General features: G+C 36.9%; 1 protein-coding gene across 1 annotated transcript; it reads left to right on the forward strand.

Moving 5' to 3' along the window:
• The first annotated feature begins 1,462 nt into the window (after positions 1 to 1,462).
• On the forward strand, positions 1,463 to 9,072 carry LOC126762076 (amidophosphoribosyltransferase). Its single transcript, XM_050478569.1, is given in 7 exon segments — positions 1,463 to 1,704; positions 2,703 to 2,851; positions 7,278 to 7,598; positions 7,653 to 7,929; positions 7,932 to 8,263; positions 8,325 to 8,667; positions 8,735 to 9,072. Coding segments are annotated over 7 exon segments (1,596 nt in total). The 5' UTR covers positions 1,463 to 1,682; the 3' UTR covers positions 8,887 to 9,072.
• Positions 9,073 to 25,332: the final 16,260 nt, after the last annotated feature.

Below are 25,332 nucleotides of genomic sequence, written 5' to 3' on the forward strand. Positions count from 1 at the left end.
TTTGATCGTATTATTCACATGTATTGATAATTGCACGCGCATAATTTACCAAATTTCAGATTGTTCAACTTTGGTGAAGATTTTATTTTCGGCGGTATAATCACACAACCGTATCACAGGTGGCACAAGCGCCAAATGATGCAATTTCGATACCGCTAATATCATGCTAAAAATACTAAAATCCTAAAAATACCACAGAACGTCACCAGAAGGGGGGTGGTGATGGCTTGCGGGTTCACTATTTGTGAAGAATGTGCATAATAACGGGAAAGTTCAGCTGAGCACATCGCAGCGACGGATTGCATCATTTCGCGCGTAAATAACTCTAAACGGAATGGAATTCGGAAGACTTTACCCAAATATTTGCAAAAGTTATTTCAGGAATTTGTTATTAATATATGTTTTAAACAAAAAAAAATTGTTTTTAAAAATTAATAACAATGTTGTTTACACCCGCTTTGAGCTGAACTGATCGCAACACTCGCATGATTATTTTCCATATAGAACATAATGCTTTTGCATTGGAATATTATCATCAAATCGATGAAGCCGCTGTATTTTTAGTGAAAAGTTTTCCACTTCAGAAATCAACAGTGTTAATAAATAGTGATAATCCGACAACAACTACAAGACACAACACTGTTTAAAATGTTTGTATGTATTACATATTATCAAGTGCTGCCTCGCCTAGTCGCCTAGCAGCCCACCTAAGTTGTTTTCGGTATTCCATTTGTTTACATTATTGCTGTTGAAAATCGCCTGCTTTTATTTGTTGTTGAATCGAGAATATATTAAGTTAGCAACAAAAAATGTATGGCCACAAAAACAACTCAAAACATTTTTGATTGCGAGTGCTAAGGTTCATCTAACATAGGATTCTAAAATGATTTCTAACGCCATATGAACAGTGCTTTATGCAAAACTATGTCGGTGGGGTAGTCATTACCAGATGGCGCCGATTATGTTACTCATTTACGCCCCCCCGGTACCCGCGGTACACATATATACATACATACATATATGTATATTATGTATATGTATTAATTATTTCTTAAGGTTGTCTGTTGCGACACCTATTTTTACGAAACACAATCTAAGCATTCTTCTGCATCTTTTTCGATTATTTGCGGAATGAGTCAATTAAAAATTAATAAAATAGTGCCAAAGTCGATTATCAACCATATCGGTGTGTTTATAATATTTGGCACTCACGTAGCGTAACACTCTCTTTTACATATTTTATTGATTCAAAAACAAGTGTGTGAACTATTTTTATGCAAACACAAATGAGCTGACTTGGATGCTTTGAGTTGAGCTTATCAGTTACCAAGCTGAACCAAGCGACAGCAGCGTCTAGGCAAGCCCCGAACAGCTGATAACGCTTTCGATTCGTACTGTTTGTCTTGATATTGATGAATTGTCTCAGAAATCAGAAAAACAAATTGACTTATAATAGCTTAAGGCAGAGCATCGCCTAGTCGTTGTTTAATTCAAGCTTTGATTGTAGTCAGAACGGTCGTAATAACGGTAATTCAGTGAGCAAAAAATTTTTGTTGAAATCTGTATTAGAACATTTCAATCCAAAAACGTTTGCAAATTAAAATATTTTAGCGGTTTCGTGGTGAAAGTAACGTGATAGATAATACTTCAGAACTTTAAGGACAATTTATAAAACAATCACAATGTCTTGTGCGGTGAACAACGGTAAATGTCTAAGCTTGGTTGATTTGTACCAACAACTCTCCAAAATATTTATAGATCACTCGGTGGTAGGCAAAATATTGAGGTGGTTACTTGATATGTGTATGTTATTGCGCAAATAGTTTCGAAACAGTAGATCTCGAAGTATTCAAGCTTCAGTTACCCAACCACTAACATTTTCTGTGATGCTGAAATTATAACTGGTCTAAATGAAAGAAAAAAATTAATTGAAGGCGAATTGCGAGAATAGAATAATTTTGTGGAATAAGTTTTCAAGATCAATTATAAGATTGTGGGCAAAACTCTCAACGATTAAAATGTGTCGTCAAAACGAACCACTTCTGGGAACTAATTTTAAGCCAACAAAAGCAAAACAAGAAAAAACATTAACTTACCTACCCTTATACCCTTCACATGTGTATTTTTACAGCCTAATATGAAATGATATTTATCTTGATTATCATCGGTTGGTTTAAATGTGAGGTATATGCTTTAGCGGTCCGATCTGAATAATATATACGGAAATTATAGTGGCGTCTTGCGTAATACTCCACGCCAAATTTCGTGAAGACGCCTTATCAAAAAAAAAGTTTTCCATACAAGGACTTGCGTTGAATCGGTTAGTGGCATATGTCAACTTTATGCTATAGTGGTCTGATATCGAAGGTTTCGAACAATGATCAGCTTCTTGGAGTGAAAAGGTCGTGTGAAAAATAGGAGATGAATGTGGTATGTCAACAACAGAGGGACTAGTTTACGTACATATGTTTATACAGACGGAGATGCTACAATCGACTCATCTCGACGCACGAATCATTTACAGATATATTTTATAGGGCTCTTACATACTATACATAAGTATACATATATTATGAATTTTATGAGACGCTTTTTTAAAGTTTTCTCCAGGCCCGATTTATTACATTTATGTATTGTAATTGTATATATTTTGTAAACACTCTTATAAGGCGTTTTAACTCATATACATTGTTTATTTTCAGACTCTAATAATGCCGTCACAAAGAGTCGGTCGAAAATTTTTCCTGACAAAAAATACAAACAGGTTCAACCAACGGGCAAAGAAGTGTCGGGGCTAACACACGAGTGTGGTGTGTTTGGAGCGATCGCCTGCGGTGAATGGCCGACTCAGGTTAGTAAACTACTAGCTTAATTTCACAATAATTAAAAACGTCGAAGATGTAAATAAACTTCAATATGATAATGATATTTTTTATGATTGGAGTTTGAAATCACAGCTTTTTCTGAATTTAGATAAATGTTCTCAAATCTCGTATGTGACCTTATCTTCTAGTTACAATATTTCCTACAACATGTAACTGAAATCAAAGATCTTGGGGTAATCTTTGCCATTCGATTTTCTTTCAATAATCACATCAATTATATCGCTATACCGTCGAAATGCTTCCAAGTTTTTCGACCCCTATACGTTAAAACTATTGTTTGATTGTTTTGTTCGTTTTATCTTGAAGTATGCTATGTCCATCTGGAGACCATCTTGTTTATCGCTATTACACCTTAAATCACTTGAAAATCGACGGTCCGTTCTCTGCCTTTCATTTTTTTTCAATGTAATTAATGACATTATTTGTTAGGAAAACTTAATTTCAATATTCAGCGTTGCCTTAGATCTATTTCTCCATTTTATTGTAAAAAGTAGAAAACTAAAATTGCGGATTAAGTTCTTTTATTTAAGTTATCTATTTGTTTAATCGTATTTTTATTATTTCATAATTCTAATTTAAATCATGTTTTTCTAATAGTAAGAAATAATGTTCATAGACTTAAGTCACTAAATAAATAAATAAATAAATAAATTAAAGCTATATATAAATAAGTAAGGCTTTATAGAATTTTCATAGATGGCGTGTACTCGTATGTAATAAAAAATCTATGAAAATTCCATACAGCCTTACTTAAAAAGTCGAATATCTCGAGAAGTATTAATGATAGCGATTTTCACCTTGGACTTTTTTGTAGCAAAAAAAATTTCCTACAAGTTTGTCATGTATGTACATTTTTTCTATAGCTCTTGTCATTTACGAGATAAATACAAAAAAAGCGACTTTCGTGGAAAAGTCAGGTTTAGAGCCCCGTACTACCTCGCCGGTGTGAGTTTCGACTTTGTCGCAATGGGCACTTTTGTAGAGTGTTCAATTCTGAGGAATATGTGTCTAAAGTCAAAGCGATGCCATAAAATGCCTCTGAGCTATAGAAATTTAAAGATAAAAATCACGATTGTCGTGTATTTTCAATGGAAAATTTTTACATGTCTTGGTCCAGTCCTTGATGTTAATATTAAGTGCTAAAATTTTCAGGGAATCTTTTTTAGGATATTTCCAAGGTAATTTCATGATGGGATTGAAAAAAATGAATAGTTCCAAAAGAAAAACCAACCTAGTGTGCATGCAAAATGTTTTTTCTAAAAAGCGAAAATATGAACCATACCGGATTCTTAAGATGTTGGAACATCTCTCCGATTCAAAAAGTCTTTTAAGTTGAAGCTACAATACTTACCCACACATCGTTATTAGATTCTTTTGAGGCTCATCCGTTTCAGTAAAGTGATTATTCATATAAATAAATATTGAAAATTTAAATGAGTGTAATAAATGGGAAATATTTAAAAACAGTTTATGTTTTTCTCACTTAATCACGATTAATAATCTAAATCCGCTAGTAACAAAGTGGTTCTAATATATTATACTGATTAACTGATCAAAAGTAGCTAGTTGTCTATGTGCGAAATTTTGTAACGCCACCGAAGTCTGGTTTTACAGTCACGCTGTTCAACACGTGAGTGAATCTTACTTAAGACTATATAATACATATTATAAGAATCTATAAATAATATATAAATTATCAGTGGATATCTCTTTCAAAATTGTAGTGTACAAATAATGTTTACGGAATAAGAAAATTGTCAAAAAAATATTTATATGTAATTATTAAAAAGGTTAAGTGGAGGTATAGAAAACACATAATGTGAGCAAAAAATAGTAACACTTTTTGTTTTAAATTTCGCGGGAGAACCCATTCGTCGAAATATGTAGTGTTTTTGATTGGTACAATCTCTTCAAGGAAAGGATAGAGAACGCGTTGACGACGAACCACAGCCATCAACATCAACTGATGATCAACACATCAGAAAAACAATTTTGAAACATCATTAAATTATTTAAATTTAATATTAATATTAAATTTAATATTAAAAATTCCACCTACCAGGATGTCAGGAAACGTATTATTACTGGCAATGAGTCTTGATTCTATGCTTGCGATACGCAACAGACGATCAATCGGCCGAATACCGTGGAAAAAGTGAACCGAAGCCAAAAAAATCACATCAAAGCAGGTGAAAAATGAAGGTTATATTGACAGTTTTTTTCGATTATCGAGGTGTGGTGCACTCCGAATTCCTTGCAAACTGTCAGCACGGAATACTATTTGAGTGCTATAAGTCATTTGTGTGAAGCTATTGTAAAAAGAGGTCGGAATTATGAGCCGACAGCTCCTTGTTTTTGCACCACGATAATGCACGTTCGCATACTGCATTGATTCTTCGTGAGTTTTAGCCAAAATTTCAACCAATATCTTGCCGCAACCACCGCATTCGCCTGATTAAGGTCCGTGTGATTTCTGGCTCTTCAGCAAACTCAAACGACCGGTCCGGGGAAACCTTTTTAAGTTAATTCAAGACAGTAATCGTGAATAGTTACGCGCATTGAAGGCTATTCGGGAAATTGACTTTAACAACCATTTCGAGGATTGGAAAAACGTTGGAACAAGTGTTTTGGGGCCAAGCGGGATTACTTTGATGATGACGAAAAAAAAATTGGAGAATAAATTAAGAATTTTAAAATTATGAACAAGGTTTTACTATTTTTAGCTCAAAGTAGTATGATGACTACGGATCTTAAAATATTCATTAATTAATTATAGTACTGTTGCTATTACAACTAGTGACGTATGTAAATTACATGTCGGTAGCGATCTATCAAAGTAGAAAAAATCATTAAATTTATAAAAAGATAGAAAATAAAGTTTTATTATAAAATTAGTTAGTATATGGGCGACGATTGTTTAGTAAGACGATATCGTAGATATCATAGTACACATTGCTGCACTTGAACATTTGTATAAACTTTTCTCGAACGGTTAAGTTCTGCAGTTTAGAGTGAGTTGAGAGCTTTAGCTCATGGTGAATCGGTGGTACATGGTAACGATTGTATAAACAACTTCAGTTTCAGTTTAAACTTTTCAGTTTAAAATAAAGTCGTGTTTTTGACATCGGTAAATGCTTCCCTGACTTTGTTTCTTGCCTTGCTACAATATATTCTATACATATTATGTTGGGCTGCGCCTATTATTATCCTTTCCTTATTTGTTCTTTTTTTAGTGGTTTTTAAGTTAGTGTTGAGTGCCAGTTATCAAAACTGCTTTTTCAGCCAAATATATGCAGTCAACCTTGACTATATTATACGAGTATAGCTGTCATACAAACTTCACTGATTAAAACTAAGCCTTTGGATGAAAAACTTCTTTATGAATTCGGTTAACGTTTTTTCTTAATTTTTCCTTCCTTCGCTGTATTAAAGCCTATCTTATTGGTACAGTTGGAATCTAATAGTTGTTTCGGCGATGTGAAGAATCCAAGTGTATCGAAAGTAGCTAGTTTAGAAGCGGACAGTATACTTCTATCATAATTTATTTTCTTCGGAGTTATTTGACCTAGAACCGTAGATTTGTGCCTACTAGATAACAGTCAGGTCGGGACCGGATCGGACCGTACCGGAGTCTGTATCCTTTCTAATGCGTGATCCTGGTGCTGAAAATACCAGAAATAAAGGGAATAACAATGGCATGAACACCTGATGGATGAAGTTAACCAACTTATAAATGGATTCACTTATTCAGTAGAAAAAGAAACATTTATTAATTATTATCATTATTGTGACGTAATTAAAAGTCTAGTCATTTTGCTCTGATTCGTGTGCAACATGCAAACAACCAACGTTCGAGTATAAATTTGACACAAATAAACAAAGTCGGAGCTGATGACGTACATAAATATATTGTTTACAATTTTTATGTTTTTGGAATCCAAAGCAAAAATAGTGTTTTAATGAGTTTAAGACGGCGGGCCCACAAAGAAGTTCAGTATGTGTGACTTCTGCGTATGCCTCTTACATTATCAGCATTGACGTCAGTAGTTGAGGGGTACAGTTAATAATGACATGTTTAATTAATTGATCGCATCCATCGCGGGATCTATGACCAGCTATGTGTTGAGCCTCTGCGGCTTATCAGCATTGTGCGTTGCTTGCTTGGGGGTCTAGAGATTTTGTAATTGTTTTTGTTTACAATTCTTTAACATGACAATACGGGTTGTTATTGTTACAGTCTTCAATTACGTCAAACCAGTGAACTCATTTATCGGCCCATGTACTTGCTGGTGAGGTGACCAGTTGCTTGACCAGTTTAGTATGGCGTTTTATTGAAAATTTGCAAGATTATGAATGTTGAACCTAATCCTGATTTTTTCATTGCGTTTCCAGATTGATATTGCTCAGTGCATTTTTCTGGGGTTGGTAGCACTACAGCACCGTGGGCAGGAGTCGGCCGGCATCGCCACAAGTTTAGGAAAAACTGCCAAGAATTTTAATATTCACAAAGGAATGGGAATGATAAGTAATCTCTTCAATGATGATGCGATTCGAAAATTAAAAGGCAACCTAGGCATTGGCCACACCAGATATTCGACAGCAGCTGCATCGGAGATGGTGAATTGCCAACCATTTGTTGTGCACACTGCACATGGAGCTGTGGCCATCGCCCATAATGGCGAACTGATCAATTGCGAATCCTTGCGCCGAGTGGTGAGTATATGATATTTTAAATTCGTTTTCTTTTCTCACTTTCAATGCTTTAAGGTCTTGGAGCGCGGTGTTGGCCTATCCACGCACAGTGATAGTGAGTTGATTGCCCAATCATTATGTTGCGCACCTGAAGATGCCAGCGAACACGATGGACCCGACTGGCCAGCTCGTATACGCCAGTTCATGACACTTGCGCCACTGTCATACTCGTTAGTCGTCATGCATAAGGATAAGATCTACGCGGTACGCGATTCCTATGGCAATCGACCACTCTGCATTGGCAAGATTGTCCCAATTACCCTTGGCCATGGAAAGCCAGAAGACGCACCCGCCGAGGTTGGGTAGTGTCAAGTGAAAGTTGTGGTTTTCTTTCGATTGGTGCTCGTTATGTAAGAGAAGTGGAACCCGGTGAGATTGTAGAGTTGACAAAAAACGGCTTCCGTACAGTGGACATTGTGGAACGTCCGGATTACAAGAAAATGGCTTTTTGTATTTTCGAGTATGTGTATTTTGCTCGCAGCGATTCTACGTTTGAGGGACAAATGGTATACTCGGCACGTTTGCAATGTGGTAGGCAATTAGCACGAGAATGGCCTATCGAAGCAGATATTGTCAGCTCAGTGCCTGAATCGGGTACAGCGGCAGCACACGGCTATGCCAAGGAGGTAGACATACATTTTTAGTCAAAATTTCGTTCTCACTTATTTAGCTTCATTTCGGTTTCAGTCCGGCATACCATTTGCCGAGGTGCTTTGCAAGAATCGTTACGTCGGTCGCACCTTTATTCAACCTTCACCGCGACTCCGGCAGTTAGGTGTTGCAAAGAAATTTGGCGCGCTCGCAGTTAATTGTGAAGGGAAGCGTGTTGTTCTTATTGACGACTCGATTGTTAGGGGAAACACTATTGGTCCCATCATCAAGCTGCTGCGAGACGCTGGTGCCACGGAGGTGCATGTCCGTATTGCTAGTCCACCGCTTATGTACCCTTGCTATATGGGGATCAATATACCAACTAGAGAGGAGCTTATTGCGAACGAGTTGGAACCCGATGAACTGGCGGAACATGTCGGTAAGTCGACCACTTGCGCGGATTCCTATTCCTTCTCTATTATGTTATAAAATGTAATGATTCGTAGGTGCGGATAGTTTAAAATACTTGAGTGTGGCTGGACTCATTACAGCTGTGGAAATAAACAAGACAAATACCAATCCCATTAAAGCGGGATACTGCACAGCTTGTCTGACTGGAGAGTATCCTGGAGGACTACCTGAAGAGCTCAGCTGGTAGCACCGATTGTTTTTCTTAAATAAAAAGAAAACATTCTGCATTTAAGTATTCATAGTTTATATATAAAAGAAATCAATTAGACTTATTTATTTGTATTTTTGTATCTTAATTTTTTCTAATCGACTTATTTTAAATTCCATAAAATTCATAATTACTCATAAAAAAATAAAAAAATACAATTTATGATGTCTTTAGTTTCATAATCATTTTATTATATGTTAGGTTAAGTTAATCTGGTAGGCCAATAAGAAACATATAGAGCAGTTTTGGTCCTTTGTGATACCAGATGGAGTTCAGTTGCTAAGTCCATCTTTTAGGATGCCTGCACTTGACGCGAATTTCAACAGACTCTGCGGCCTCACTATCGATTCCTCCTGCAGTGTATTATACAATGGGGACCCCAGATGCTTACAGCGTAGTCTTTCCCTGGTGTCCTGCTCTTTATTGAATATTAGGTACATTCGACATTTCTTTCCAATATTATGTTATATTATCGCCGGAATTTTACATATTTTTCTAAAAGTGTTGCCAGCTTTGTGATGTTATTGTTTGAGGAAAGTTAATTCGATAGATTCATATCCATATTGAACAAAAAATATTTAAAATAGTGGTCACCACCTACCAGGAAAAATTAATATGTTTTCGTTAGCCGGAGCAATGCACTTGGCCGTGAAGTTCGCCATCAGACTCCGTGAAATCCGAAACATTAATGCTCAGTTTTACAGTTCTTACTTAAGTTGTGCTTAAGATAAAACGGGAAAATAGTGTTTTACAGTTCATACTTAAGTTATGCTTAAATATTGAAAATGGTAATTAAGTAATAGCTGATTTTTTTTGAATTGTTTTGAGTTTTCAGTTATTTGTCAAAAGAAGAATAATAAGAAATAAGAAATCGGATTGGGATTTCCACCAGTTCCGATAGGTGCTCCAACTCGCTAGCGGTGAAATCCGGGGTTCTTTGGTTCTTTTCATCCATTTTCGATAGATGGAACTTTTCTCGCAAATTTATGTATTGTCTGTTATAATTTCAATATTTCAAACATATTTTTATGGATGACATTTGTAAAACATATGTATGTATGTTGCCCATAACGTTGCCATATATCATAATAAAATTTTATAGAAATTAAGCATTGACGGTAAAACGCAAACGACTACTCGGTCTGCAACAATGCTTACTTAAGATTTTATTTGGGCACAACTTAACTATGGCCTGTGGAACCGCCAATAAAGGTTCCAGAGAGAGACTTTCTGCAATCATCTCTAAGTTCGGCTGCATCCTTTATAACTTGGATCACTGTGTCGCGAAGCCTTCTTTTAGTGATATCTTCTCCGCGCTTATATCTCTGAGAAATATGTGGATGAGGCGGAGTCGCTGGAGAAGGATGCAGTGATCGAAGCTCATGGAGAAGGTTGGAGAGACCTCTCAATCAACCCTAGTTTCAGGCTGCCAGATCAGTGTAGTGTATTTCAAGCAGATGTGGAAGCCATCAAAGTAGATTCAGATTTACTTCTTGAATTGCGGTTTCTTTTAGGGAGGTTTGCATCCACTCCGATAGCGGATGAGTTGCTATGCAGACTATTCAATAGGAACGAATGACCTTACTAGCGATAAGATCAAGCTACTTCCATATTAAACTTGTCCAGGCTCCTATCTACAGCAGAAACGTTGGATATTGTAAAGCGGAAGAGCTTGTAAGAAAGGGCATTCTTGCCCAAATTCCATCAGGATGAGAACGAGCAGGTCTTTCACTGTCTTCGTGGATTCGGGCCCTGGATCTATGGGCCTCGCGCGAGCTTAGCGAGCGTTGCTCAACGTCCAGCACTTGTGAGGTTGCGAGAGCCTTCTGGCCCAGAGTGGAACGTAAAATATTCATTGTACTGCTAACTCTTACATAGGTTCGCAACGTTTCAATGAAAGGTATTCTAACTTGACACTGTTCCATTGGCATTCACGAGGTGAAGCTGAAATTTTCGGAGACTGCAGCTTGTTAAAGTTGCAAAGAGGAAGATAAGGGGGAAATAGCTACTTTCTTTCCTAATGTCCAACTTTCGCCAGACTACAGTTAAAGCATTTCGTTTGCCATTCTTTCTACAAACCCGGCGAGTTGGCTGCAATTTACATTAGCCGCCTCAATACATATATGGCAGGCTCCAGCTGCTTCGCCCAAAGCGACGGTCTTTATGATCCACCTAGGAGGTCTGGGTATCACAAGGGCCAAGTGACTTTCGCTGTCTACGTCGGATTACTCCTGGGCTTGTGCAGAGCTGCTGTCGTACGCCGATGATATTGATATCATTGGCCTCAACATCTGCGCCGTTAGTTCTGATTTCTCCAGACTGGATAAGAAAGCGAAGCAAACGGTCTGGTAGTGAATCAGGGCAATTCGAAATATCGCCTGTTAAACAGTTGTCGCACTCGCGACTTGGCTCCCACGTCACTGTTGATAGTTATGACTTCTAAATCGTAGATAATTTCGTTTATCTTGGAATCAGTATTAACACCAACAACAATATAAGCCTCGAAATCCAACGTTACTTTGGACTGAGTAGGTAATTGAGAAATAAAGTCCTCTCCCGATGAACAAACACCAAAGTTTATAAGTATTATCCTCGTACAGATATATAGTCTCTGTTGGAAAGACCAGATGGATAAGGACCTGGCCACAGTTGGAATATCCAGTTGGCATCAAACTGCGAAAAGGAAGACTGACTGTTGCGCTGTTGTAAACTTGGCTATAAACGCGTAAGCGGTGTCTACACCAATAAGGAAGAAGAACCTAACCTACTAAAAATGGATTTTGAACCCTTTCGCTTATTTGACTGTTAATTGGAGCAGTAAATAAGTGAGGCTTGGTTAACCTTGTATGTTATGCATTGACCTGGCTGGTTAAATTATACGTAAAAGTCGAACGATATCCTCATATGGCTTTACATTATGTCTATCTGCTTTGTTCACAACATCTGTTGTGAATGACATTAATACATTTGTATATTTTCTGACTCAAATATAAAAATAAATTTTTTAATATTTTTGAAAAGTAATAGTTTGAAAATGCGACACTAACTACTAAGGGAAATATAAGGGATCCTTTAGTGATTTTTACCAAATTATGAGAGAGTCAAAGAATAACTCATTGAAGTATTTACCTTACTAATAACATATTCATTCAAATTAGAAAAAAAAAAAAACTCATTGGTTATTACTGTATTTTATATGAAAGCACGGTTACATCGTCCTCTCTCCGACTCATTAGCCAAAATATGTTAAACTGACGTTTTTTATTTTTCATCACCTTTATGAGACGCAATTCAGGGTACACGTTTTACCAGTGGGGTTCTGCCGAAAATTCACTTTGCCACTTAAAACAACGTATCTGCCACTTTAAATGCAAATTCATAAAAGTCATACGACATAATTATCCTGTCACAGGATTACGGCTGTTTCGAGTGTGCTGTTATTATGATATCCTCAGCTCCCCTGCCACCTTAAACATACTTATATGCGCTCTATATTATCCGCCGAATATCATTCCGAGCACAAGCACTGGTACACAAACGTCTGCAAAAGAAAGTGGATAATACACACAGACCTACACAAATATACCGAACGACACTTCATCTTGCCTCCTTGCTGTCATTAAATGTTTTTCCTTTTCTAATATCCTTGCCATTTTTTAATTCATTCGCTTATTGTGGTTGCAAAAAAAAATTGCAATATGTTGGCTATGATGTGATAACTTTGAGAAGCTGCTTCGGCACTGGAATTAAGTATTAGGGGGTGTTCAAAGTAGTCATAAAAGTAAAATGCGCACAAACAAAGAACAGGACAAAAACAATCAGCGGCTAAAAAAATTGCAAACAATATTTTGCTAAGCTTAAAAAAACAATGAATCAGGATATGCGGAGGGTGGTGGATAAGTGGGTGCAATGATGTGAAAAGAAGCGCGGTCGAATGACTAAACGCTCTACGCGTCTTTAATCCGCGTGTCTAAGAGAACCCTTAGAACATAAAACTTCAACGAATGTAGTCGTAGGTATCTAACTTCATAAGCGTGTTTTTGGTTAAGTAAGGGGACATACTTACGTCGTCTTTGTGTTTTTTAGTAAAGCTTTATTATAACTCATATAGTAGCAACGTCTTTATGTGGATGCAAAATCATTAATATAAATGATGATACGAGGAAAATTTGCATCAAATGAATTGCAAGTAAGAGTGGCAAATGCGATCGAACTTGAAAATCTATTTTTCTTTTAACTACTACTGAATTTTGAATCAACGGACATATAAAAAGCAGGGAAAAGTTTTTAACCAGAGGCTAAAAATATGGATTATCAAAATCATATTTTCTTAAAAAAGTCTTACGATCCGTAGAAATAACCGTATAATGAGTGCTGGCCTTAATATTGCTCGAACAAAAAAAACTCTTTTTCCAATTACTCAAAATATTAAAATTCCGCTATTGTATGTTTGGCAATAATTATACCCTGATCAGGGTAAATTAAGTTTGCCACGAGGTCTGTAACACCCAGAAAGAAGCGTCGGAGACCCTATAAAGTATATATATAAATGATCAGTATGTCGATTTAGCTATGTCCGTCTGCCTGTCTGCCCGTCTGTATATATACGAACTAGTCCTAAGCTTTTAAGATATCGTTTTGAAATTTTGTAAACATCATTTTCTCTTCAAGAAGCTTCTCTTTTGTCGGAAATGCCGATATCGGACTACTATAACATATAGCTGCCATACAAACTGAACGATCGGAATCAAGTTCTTGTAAGGAAAACTTTTGCATTTGACAATTTATCTTCACCAAATATGGTATAGATTATTTTCTAAGGCAAAAATGTAATCTCCGAAGAAATTGTTCAGATCGGTTAACTATAGCATATAGCTACCATACAAACTGAACGATCGGAATCAAGTTCTTGCATGGAAAACTTTTGCATTTTACGTGATATCTTCAAAAAATTTGATATAGATTATTTTCTAAGGCGACAATGTAATCTTCGAAGAAGTTGTTCAGATCGGCTTACTATAGCATATAGCTGCCATACAAACCGAACGATTGGAATCAAGGGCTTGTATGGAAAGTTTTCGCATTTAACGTGGTATCTTCACAAAATTTTACATGGATTACTGGTTAAGGTTATAATATAATCTCCTAAAAAATTGTTCAGATCGGTTTACTGAACTGTTGATATATGGTAATTGGGATTGTTATTGGCACAATCGACACTAAGCCACATCTCCTAGATGATTGCATTTGTTAAAAATAGGGTATTTTTTAGACGTATGGTTTTCATTGAGACGTTTTTGACTTGATTTATGGTCAGTTTGCTTCTTTAGAGCAAAAATTGCATATACAAATTTATTTTACAAACTGAAATTAATTATTTATTATCAAAAAAACCGGCCTGGTTTCTGCCACACATCATGTGCAGCGTGCAATATGTGGTCGACGTCATCTCTTAGCAGAGTCGGTAATTCCAGCATCCATATATCGCTTTCACACCATGTATACTCTAGTGTAGGGGCGGATCCAGAAATAGTTCTTGGGGGGGCATAAACATTTTCTTTAAACATGAGGATTAGTGTATTAAATATAGTAGTATTTATACAGTTTAATGTCATAATCTCAAATTGACCTTCTAATATAAAATCCTACTAAATTGAAAAAACACATCATAAATCGTAGACGTGCGGGTGACATACTTTATTGCAATGTATAATACTGTAATCAGTTCGTGTATTGAATAGAAAAATTTCACAAAACAAAACGATGTAGGCCAAGTTTTGAGAATCTTTCGAGAACTTCCTCTGCAGTGACTTCAATGTCATAATGCGTGTGCAGTAACGCTAAGCCGATCAATCTGTCTTGAAGTATGTTTATCCTCAGCCACGTTTTCATGCGCCGAAGTGTCGAAAAAGCTCGTTCAAAGCTCACATTCGTCATAGGAAGTGTGCAGAATATGCGAAGAAAACTATGAATTATGAGGTATAGGTCCACATCGCAGTTGTTCAACGTTTCCAATGCAGTAGTCGATAACTTGTTGTCTTTTGACTTTTGCTTCTTCCTCCAATAGCATTGCCAGTGATAAAGTTTACCTTTGGTTTTGTTTCGTCAACTTAAAGTTCTGCCGCCAATTTTGCCGTGTTTGATTAAATGGATGAAAATGTTTGTCAGCTTTTTCCCTCAATTCCCCCCTCTGAAGAAGACGCGAATAATCCATCTGACACCGCACGCAACAATTGGAGCTGAGCATATCTACTTTGTGGAATGTTCAGCGGAAGGATCTTGGTTTGCGAGCTTAAAAAATCCAATTCGTGTAATTATTGAAGCCGAGCGATCGTCAAATACATTCGGTGAATGGATCCAGCAGGGAGCTTGCCACCGATCTGCATTTTTCATAAAAAAATTTTCTTGCGAGACGAAGCTCACTTTTGGTTGAATGACATCATAGGTCCAGTGCTAGTTAGAATGCAAGATGACAACGGAGATCCAACTTTATTTGTTATATGAGAAGGAAATAAATAATTAACTGTCAACTTTATAACCCGTTGTGGCATCATGTCAACTACCTTAGTGAGCTTAAACGTTAAATCCATTTTCGTCTCATGTAAGAAGCGTCTTGTTTATCCGAAATGTAAGCATAACAAGTAAGGAAGGGCTAAGTTCGGGTGTCACCGAACATTTTATACTCTCGCATGATAAAGTGATAATCGAGATTTCATTATCCGTCATTTACATATTTTTCAAATACCGCATTTGTGTAAAGTTTTATGCCGCTATCATCATTGGTTCCTAATGTATATATTATACAGAGAAGGCATCAGATGGAATTCAAAACAGCGTTATATTGGAAGAAGGCGTGGTTGTGAACCGATTTCACCCATATCGTACATGTCATCAGGGTGTTAAGAAAATATTATATACCGAATTTCATTGAAATCGGTTGAGTAGTTCCTGAGATATGGTTTTTGGTCCATAAGTGGGCGACGCCACGCCCATTTTCAATTTTTAAAAAACCTGGGTGCAGCTTCCTTCTGCATTTCTTCCGTAAAATTTAGTGTTTCTGACGTTTTTTGTTAGTCCGTTAACGCACTTTTAGTGATTTTCAACATAACCTTTTTATGGGAGGTGGGCGTGGTTATTATCCGATTTCTTCCATTTTTGAACTGTATATGGAAATGCCTGATGAAAACGAATTTGTAGGCTTTGGATGACATAGCTATAGTAGTTTCCGAGATATGTACAAAAAACTTAGTAAGGGGCGGGGCCACACCCACTTTTCCAAAAACATTACGTCCAAATATGTCCCTCCCTAATACAATCCTTTGTGTCAAATCTCACTTTAATATCTTTATTTATGGCTTAGTTATGACACTTTATAGGTTTTCGGTTTCCGCCATTTTGTGGGCGTGGCAGTAGGCCGATTTTGCCCATCTGCGAACTTAACCTTCTTATGGAACCAAGGAATACTTGTACCAAGTTTCATCATGATATCTCAATTTTTACTCAAGTTACAGCTTGCATGGACGAACGGACGGACGGATGGACGGACAGACGGACGGACAGACAGACATCCGGATTTTAACTCTACTCGTCACCCTGATCACTTTGGTATATATAACCCTATATCTAACTTTTTTAGGTTTAGGACTTACAAAGAACCGTTATGTGAACAAAACTATCGGGTGATTTTTTAAGAGCTTGATAACTTTTTAAAAAAAAAAAAACGCATAAAATTTGCAAAATCTCATCGGTTCTTTATTTGAAACGTTAGATGGGTTCATGACATTTACTTTTTGAAGATAATTTCATTTAAATGTTGACCGTGGCTGCGTCTTAGGTGGTCCATTCGGAAAGTCCAATTTTGGGCAACTTTTTCGAGCATTTCGGCCGGAATAGCCCGAATTTCTTCGGAAATGTTGTCTTCCAAAGCTGGAATAGTTGCTGGCTTATTTCTGTAGACTTTAGACTTGACGTAGCCCCACAAAAAATAGTCTAAAGGCGTTAAATCGCATGATCTTGGTGGCCAACTTACGGGTCCATTTCTTGAGATGAATTGTTCTCCGAAGTTTTCCCTCAAAATGGCCATAGAATCGCGAGCTGTGTGGCATGTAGCGCCATCTTGTTGAAACCACATGTCAACCAAGTTCAGTTCTTCCATTTTTGGCAACAAAAAGTTTGTTAGCATCGAACGATAGCGATCGCCATTCACCGTAACGTTGCGTCCAACAGCATCTTTGAAAAAATACGGTCCAATGATTCCACCAGCGTACAAACCACACCAAACAGTGCATTTTTCGGGATGCATGGGCAGTTCTTGAACGGCTTCTGGTTGCTCTTCACCCCAAATGCGGCAATTTTGCTTATTTACGTAGCCATTCAACCAGAAATGAGCCTCATCGCTGAACAAAATTTGTCGATAAAATATTCCGGCCGAAATGCTCGAAAAAGTTGCCCAAAATTGGACTTTCCGAATGGACCACCTAAGACGCAGCCGCGGTCAACATTTAAATGAAATTATCTTCAAAAAGTAAATGTCATGAACCAATCTAACGTTTCAAATAAAGAACCGATGAGATTTTGCAAATTTTATGCGTTTTTTTTTAAAAAAAGTTATCAAGCTCTTAAAAAATCACCCGATATAATCCTTAGCAACTTTGTTGCGAGAGTATAAAAATTGTCGCAGCTAGTATGATGATAATCCACAAGCCATTGTTGGGACGCCATTACATCCTCAAAAAGTAACGGTTTGGTATGCTCTAGTATGAGAGGGAATCATAGGACCATATTTCTTCAAAAATGATCTCGGTCATAATGTTAAATTCAATGTCATAGAGACGTGATTAATAACTTGTTCGTGTATTGGAGGATGTTGATGTTGATCATCCTTGGTTCCAACAAGACGGCGCTACATGCCATACAACCAACGATAATCAATGTACATATTGAAGGAAACTTTTGGTGAATACATTATCACGCGTCGTAGACTTGTCGAGTGACCTACAAGATTATTCGGCTTAACACCGCTGAACTATTTTTTGTGGGATTATTTTATGTCAACTCGACAGTCTACGTAGATAAGCTCGATACGATTGTTGCAAAAATGATCGAAGTTGCATATCCTTGTCTTTATAATAAAATTAAGTTCTTTTTCTTGAAAACCACATGTCTAAAAACTGCACCCTTCTGCGAAGTGAAAGAAGTGATTCGTGGTGTTAGTTACTAAAAGTATGTAACTGATATAGATTTTGCAGGTAATTTAATAAGTCCGTAGGATAAGTGGCAAAATAAGAAAATTTTGACAAACCTCGATTATTTTTAAGCATAGTTGCCCCCAATGGTGATACAACCAGTATAGAAATTTTCCAACATTCCGATACAATATTTATAGTACATTTACTCTTTCTTATCAAAATAGGCCCCAGTTTCAGCGATTACTTCATCATATGGACTTGAATTTCTTTCCAGCAAGCACTCTTTTGAGATCTGAAAACAGGAAAAAGTCGCTTTGGGCTTAATTTGGAGAATACGGTGGGTAAGTAAGCACTGCAAAGCCCAATTCATTAAATTTTGCCAACGTTTTCATCGATTTGAGACACGGTTCATTGTCTTGACTGTGAGTCACGGTGGACTCACTTTGCTCAAAGCTTTTGCAATCTCAAATGTTTGTGTAAAATAGAAAAAACACTACCATCTGATATCTTTACAATGTCAGCTATCGTTCAAGCCTCATTTGTGGATTTGGCTTGATGGTTGATGGAATAACAGCCACTTTAGTCCATCACTTAACTTTTTAGAAAACAACCAGCCAGAAGAACATAATTAAAATGCTTGAACTTAACTCTCAACAATATCCATGTTCATAAAGTTAGATATATTGGAGCTCACATTAGAATTAAATACTGATTTAAATAAATGATTATCTTACTTGCTTCCTGTAAGTGTTCGGTTTCTCATGGAACTTATTGTTCATTAGATGTAATTTAAGTTAAAAATTTTTCTAATATCAGAAAATATTTTGCGCTTAATACTTGGCTTAAAAATTTTCAATATAGCTTTAGTTCCCCATAAGAACTAACCTGAACCACATGAGTTTCCTAAAACACAAAAAAGAAAGAAAACTTGACTGCCAGCATCCACAAAGCTACGCCCACGAGCAAGAAATAAAAACAATTGCCCGCAATATAAACAACCGTTGTGGCAGAGGGCGGGCTTAGAAGCAATTGTAAACAATATTAGTGGAGGATTGGCGTTGAAGTATGTAGAGCTAAAAGAAAGGCCATGCGCCGCAAAACATGCTTTATTTTTTTAATATCCAGCAAAAGCAGCGGAAAAGAGCTTGGGAATGGGAAAGGTGCCAGCCGAAGAAACTGTGTGGCAAATGGCAACACTAACGCACGCTGGAGTGAATAACAGTCGGGCATTTCCCTCACAGCCCACTAGAAGTTGGCTTCAGAGGAAAAGCATTACATTGGAGGATATCAAGTATTCAGTCTGTTAGAAAACAGCGCTTGGCTGTGTTTGTACTGTGAGTGCTGCCTGCACTAAAGTTATGTAAATTAATGTTTACTTAAGTTCTTTTTTCCGGTTTATTATTTTTTTGGAGGACGTCTTTTGCTGGCTCCCAAATATTTAAAGCGCTGATACGGCTACAGTTGAAACATTTTATGCACTCAAACACCAAGCAGCCTAGCAGCTAATATAATGTGCATATATATACATATATCACACATACATACATTTGTTTATTTATACAAATACGTTTACATTTTTATATATTCAAATGCACTCATTCGCCATGGTGTCGGCTTAATAAACCGTACAGTGTATTATTTCGTATCTAAATAGCCCAAATCCAAGGGACATAAGTTGAGTTGACTCAAAATGCCTCCTTTTTGAAGATCTTACGAAGGTATCTTAAAGACAGAGAACGACCTTTAAATAAAGGAAGTCACCTCTCGAGCAGCGCAGCGCGGGAGTCTATAGTTGGACCAGATCTATTAAATGCAAGCTGCGATGAAATTTTAAACGTTGAAATGATCGGACGACTGGTATCTTTATGCAGACGAAATCGAAACCGCACATAATACCCACAGAGGCAGGCGCCAATTAGCACAAATTATGATGCGAGCACAGACATGAGTGGACTCACACGGGCTTAGCCTACGCATGAAAGAAACGAAGCTGATCCTACTAACTAGGAAACACATTCCGCTGGAGCTGCAGATATAGGTTCATTCAGAAACTATCCAAACGACGGCAACCCTAAAAAACCTTGGTATAATGATGGATGACAAACTCACGTACTGGACTCATATTCAGAATGCTGCTAAGAAGTTAGTCAATATAACCGAGGCCCACTTTCTAGTAGAATGGAACTGCACATGGACAATAACATAACGGTACTATAATATGGTAGAAAAATATCGTCCGAAACGGTAAAGACGAAACGTAGAAAACGTTAACGGAAAGTACTTGCTAAGGTGCAAAGGGCAGTAGCTCTGAAAATTATATGTGCGTACAGCTCAGCTCTGCATCCGAATCTGCAGTCCTAGTGAAAAGCAGCGTTCTTTCAACAGATCAGCAGAGAAGACAACTCTGGTTACGTAATAAACACGTAAGAGACATACACATGTCCACACGACAACAGGCTAGGAAGTAAACACTTGAACTCTCACGATATCGGTGGACAAGGAAGGACAAGAAAGATGGATCTCTAAACTAATCAAAGATCTAGAGATGTGGTACTGTACGAAATACGGCGAGGTGAACAAACATAAGACAGGTGCTCTCCGGTGACGGTATTTCCAAAAATACGAGTACAGCATGCAAAAGTGAAGTCCTGCGTGAATTTGCGGAGACCATTAGACGATGCAAACTCTGACTTTTTAAGTGCCGCCGATGAAATGAAGCACGAATAACTTTAGAAAACAGGTTTGAACAACTCAATGTGAAAAATTTGGTGAAGAACGGTTATAATTTTCATTGGCGACGGCAACTGGCCGCAAATTGCCTCGTATGTGGAAAGTAAAAGGAAAACGGTCTCGCGCTTTTGCCATGATAAGAAGGGGGTTGTGAGTTAGTGGCCACACCACTCACGTAGGATGACGATCCCTATATGATGCAAAGTCATTTTAAGCCCTACTTCCGTCCTAAATCAAAAAAATACCACAGATTTGACAGGGTCATTGGTATAATATAATAGTTCTCTCCGAAAAATTAGTTCAACAGATTCTCTGATTTTGTTTTGCCAATATTGTGGTATATTCATTCCAATATATTGTTCTGAAGTCCGAGCTCGATGTATTTTCTCGAATCCACTCATTCTCTCGAATATGTCATATGCCTTTAATTACCTTTTCAGTACCCAAGTTTTACTTAAGTAATCTTACAACCGGAAGTACTAAACTGGCCAAATGCCTCCTTAAAGTTCTTTCCGTCCGTTATTGAATAGCTTCATTTCCAACTTTTCAAAGAAGTTATGAGGGTTTTGAGCAAAACTAAACTCTTAAAAATTTTGCAACCGATTCCGTCTACATTTTCTAGTAAGAGGTAAAGCATAATAATTTATCACAGCATTTTGCCATTCCTATGCACTGTGCGCAGCTTTTTATTTCAAGAAAGGGCCATCGAGGTTTAGAAGAAGCGCCAGCAGAGGTTACTGCAAAGGCGTTCCTGAAATGTAAATTAGGTAATGCAAAGAAAAAACTGCAAAAAGAGACTGTTAAATTAGATGACGGCAAATGAAAACAACAATAAAGTCGACAGCCTGCCTGCTCACTGGGCGTTGGTATGGATGCTACAGAAAATGCAATAAATTTTCGCAAACGCATCGTTTACACCTTTCATTGGCAGTAACAAGACCCAATGTATAATATTCTAAGTGAAGAAATATTACTTAAAGTTTTCCCCATATGTACGACTGCCTGATGTATGTAAGGTGCGTGTGTGTAAGTCTACGAAAATGGTTGATTTGAGCAAGCACACAGTCCTGCAATTTAATAATGCGTCTTTGAGTCCTCGACGCATAAAAAAATTAAATAAAATCCTCATCCTTTACAAAGAACCCGCAAACACACACACACACTCATCTGCTTCAGTGTAAATATTTGTGAGTTTATAACTTACATAATAATATCCTTAAGTAAATATTTTGTATTTATTCGCTTGGGCAGAAAATGATTGCAAATGCATGCAAATTAAATGGCGAATGCTGCCGCGACCGAGCTCGCTTTTCGCAATGTTGTTTTTATTGCTTCATTCCACGTGCTGAGGCTGTAGACAGAGCCATTAACAGCCCAGAACGTGAGTAGGTCACTGACGCACATAGGAGCATTTGGTCTCAAAAACCGGACAAAATTATTTACAGTGATTTTATGAATGAAAATGAATAAAAATGAATTATTGAATTTAATAATATGTGACCTGGTCTAATAAAAGGGAGCTAACGTGCGAAAACTAGTTTTCTGGGAAACAGCTGTTAAAAATAAACAACTCGTTTCGTCAGTTTCTCGTTATCTCCTAACACCTTGACACCTAAGCCCCCTTTCCGTAGACCAGGTCTCATATATTAAAATAAAATGAGTAAGGAAGGGCTAACTTCGGGTGCAACCGAACATTTTATATTGAATATTTTTGAGAAGGGGGTAGTACCGACCAGATTTTATCTACTTTTGCTCATCCCACATACTACTAATATGCCACATACTCAAAAAATGTTCCCTGGGTTTCATGAAGGTACCTTATGTACAATCACCAATCATATGAAGCAAGGTCAAGTGGATGTTCGAAATCCTTGATAATAGTTGTGGCCCAAATATTGGCGGATATATCCAGCAAAAAGTCACCTATAAGTTCGAAAATCTTTATATTATGTTTATGGGGGCTCAGGGAAATATTGGCATATCACATACTAAATTTAGTCGAAATCGGTCTGTCGGGTCCTGAGATATGAGATTTCACGAAAAAGTGGGCGGGCCACGCCCATTGTCAAGTTTTCATACCGGCTCCTATAGAGCCCCCTTATATACCACCTGTCTACAATAATTTAGCTGGATTTCAGTACTCATTTTATGCAAGTGACCAACCTAATTCAACGCGCTTTTTTTAAGGGGAGGAAAAATTGGGAAAATGTTTAAGTTTATATGTTAGGTAGAAACCTTGTAGTTTAGTAAAAAAAATAATTTATAGCTCGACCTCCCCCGACACTATAACAAAAACACTAATTTCTAAGAAATTAAAAAAAAAATTTTTAGTTTTTTTGATAATTCATTGTTTGCCCGAAAAAAACAAGATAATACATTAACTAAATTAATCTTTATATTATTAATATTAAATACATATCATGTTGTCCAGAATCCATAAAAAATATTTTCCAGAATTCACTTCACGCAACACAAAAAAAACCACTTGCAATTTCGAGAACAATAGAGAGCATCGCGAATAAGGAAGTGCCATATAGCGGGCTGAAGGTCAATAATTTAATCGGTTTATTGTAGTACGGTTACTTAGGTACTAAAAACAATCAGTTTTGAGTAGCATCGCTGGAATTTGTAATTCTCACTTTGTCTGGTTTTTGAATGAAAATGCTGCTATGTGTGATGGTGGCAATGGCTCTTGCTTTTTTTCTTTAAACATACTAAATATTTATATTACAAGTATATCTATTTACAAATACTATTTTAGGTATAAGGACAGCTGCTCCCACACAAAGAAAACGAAAAAAATCATAGTAAAAGAAAATATTCACTTTTAATAATCTGTTTTCGAAATAAATGTTCTTTTATTGATAGTGTTATTATTGACGCATTATATAACATGGGCCTAGCTTCTTGTAGAAATTGCCGGTTCTGCAACATTGGGCCTGAAACTCCAGAATACCAAACTACGTCAAGTGGTCCATGAAAATTTCGCCAAATCACCGATTTTGAAAATTAGCAGTTCATTAGGAAGGGAATCAGACGCATAGCCCGTGATAAAAATATTTCTTCAAAATTCTATTTTTTGTTAAAGTGATTGAAGGTTGAAATTGAGTAGCACTACAAAATTGTAAACTTATTTTCTCGAAGTCAAAGAAAAATGTTCATGCTACATTATAGATATTTTTCAGGATCCATTTGTTTAAATAATAATATTTTACATAATTTTTTGTTAAACAATTGAAATTTTTCATGTGTTCTTCACGCTAAAAAAAAAACTGAAAAGTATGTGACACAACGCGGAAAATATTCACTTTTAATAATCTGCAAAAAAAATTTTGTTCATTCATACCGTTTCAAAGATATTGAATTTCGTTGCGCAATGTACTTATGCTTTTCTTGCGTCACAGATCTCGCTTACGGGCGGTATAGCAGTATATTGGAGTTTATCAATATGATGGTGCTAAGTGAGTCGTTGTGACTTAGGAGAGGGCACAATAGATCTTAGGTCGCGGTGCAATCTTACTTTATTTATCTAATCTAGAATTGTTCTGGTAGATCCAATGCTCTCCCTCGAAGGAAGTATTGCTTTTGCTTTACCTGTTAGCTAAATTTTAGCCATTTTCTCGCAGAAGTGAAGACGTGTAACGCCTTTACAGGAGGAGACTCCTCACAAACCATACAGCAGCTGGATGGTGGCCACGTTGAGCACTTGGTATAAAATATTTTTCAACGCTTTACGAAGTTTTGGCGTAGATTTTGTCGTTTTTATAATAAAAAAACTTCCCCAACAATGGTCATTTTTTAATCAGTAAAAAGGATACGGCCATGAAGTTGCCCTCGTGGCCTTAGAGGAGCCGCTGCATCTGTAGAGCTTAATTTGCTTTAAGCGCGTTGTCAGAAGGTGATCAGTTAACCGTTGGTAAGCTCTCATGTGGAGATCATCTCGAATAAGTCTTGACATTAACTTGGTCGAAATATGCATTACTGTTGATATAACTTCCTGTTTTTTAAAAGAATTTCTGAGAAAGCGTTCGCGAACAGTTTTTATGGCTGGACCACTTCTTTTTCTTTGGGATTCTCGAAACAATACGTTTTTTGAGAAGCACATTTCACTTGAGCTTTTCCAATTTTTTGTAAATCAATCAGCTAAATATGATTTTCTGTAGCTCCCCAATCCATTGTTAATAACACTGAACTGATTTTATATAATATGTTTTTTTTTGGTTTCGGCTCATTTTTGGAGTGCCATTCTCTAAATTATTCGACAGTTTCGACGTCATATTCCTAAGCTGCACTGTCAAGTATCTCTTTGCGATCTCTACTTGACGTCGTTTCTGCAAAAGTTTAAGGTTTTTTGGTACGATTCTAGTATTGACACGCTTCATAGCCAAATCATTAACCCGAATGTGCTGAGTCGATCCATAGGAGCTGTTGAGATCCTCTGCTACCTTTTTGATGTTATCACAATGATTTCCAACCACTATTTATTTAAGTTTTCTGTAACTGTTAT

This window comes from Bactrocera neohumeralis, chromosome 6 (genome assembly GCF_024586455.1).
Source record: "Bactrocera neohumeralis isolate Rockhampton chromosome 6, APGP_CSIRO_Bneo_wtdbg2-racon-allhic-juicebox.fasta_v2, whole genome shotgun sequence".
Classification (NCBI taxonomy): domain Eukaryota; kingdom Metazoa; phylum Arthropoda; class Insecta; order Diptera; family Tephritidae; genus Bactrocera; species Bactrocera neohumeralis.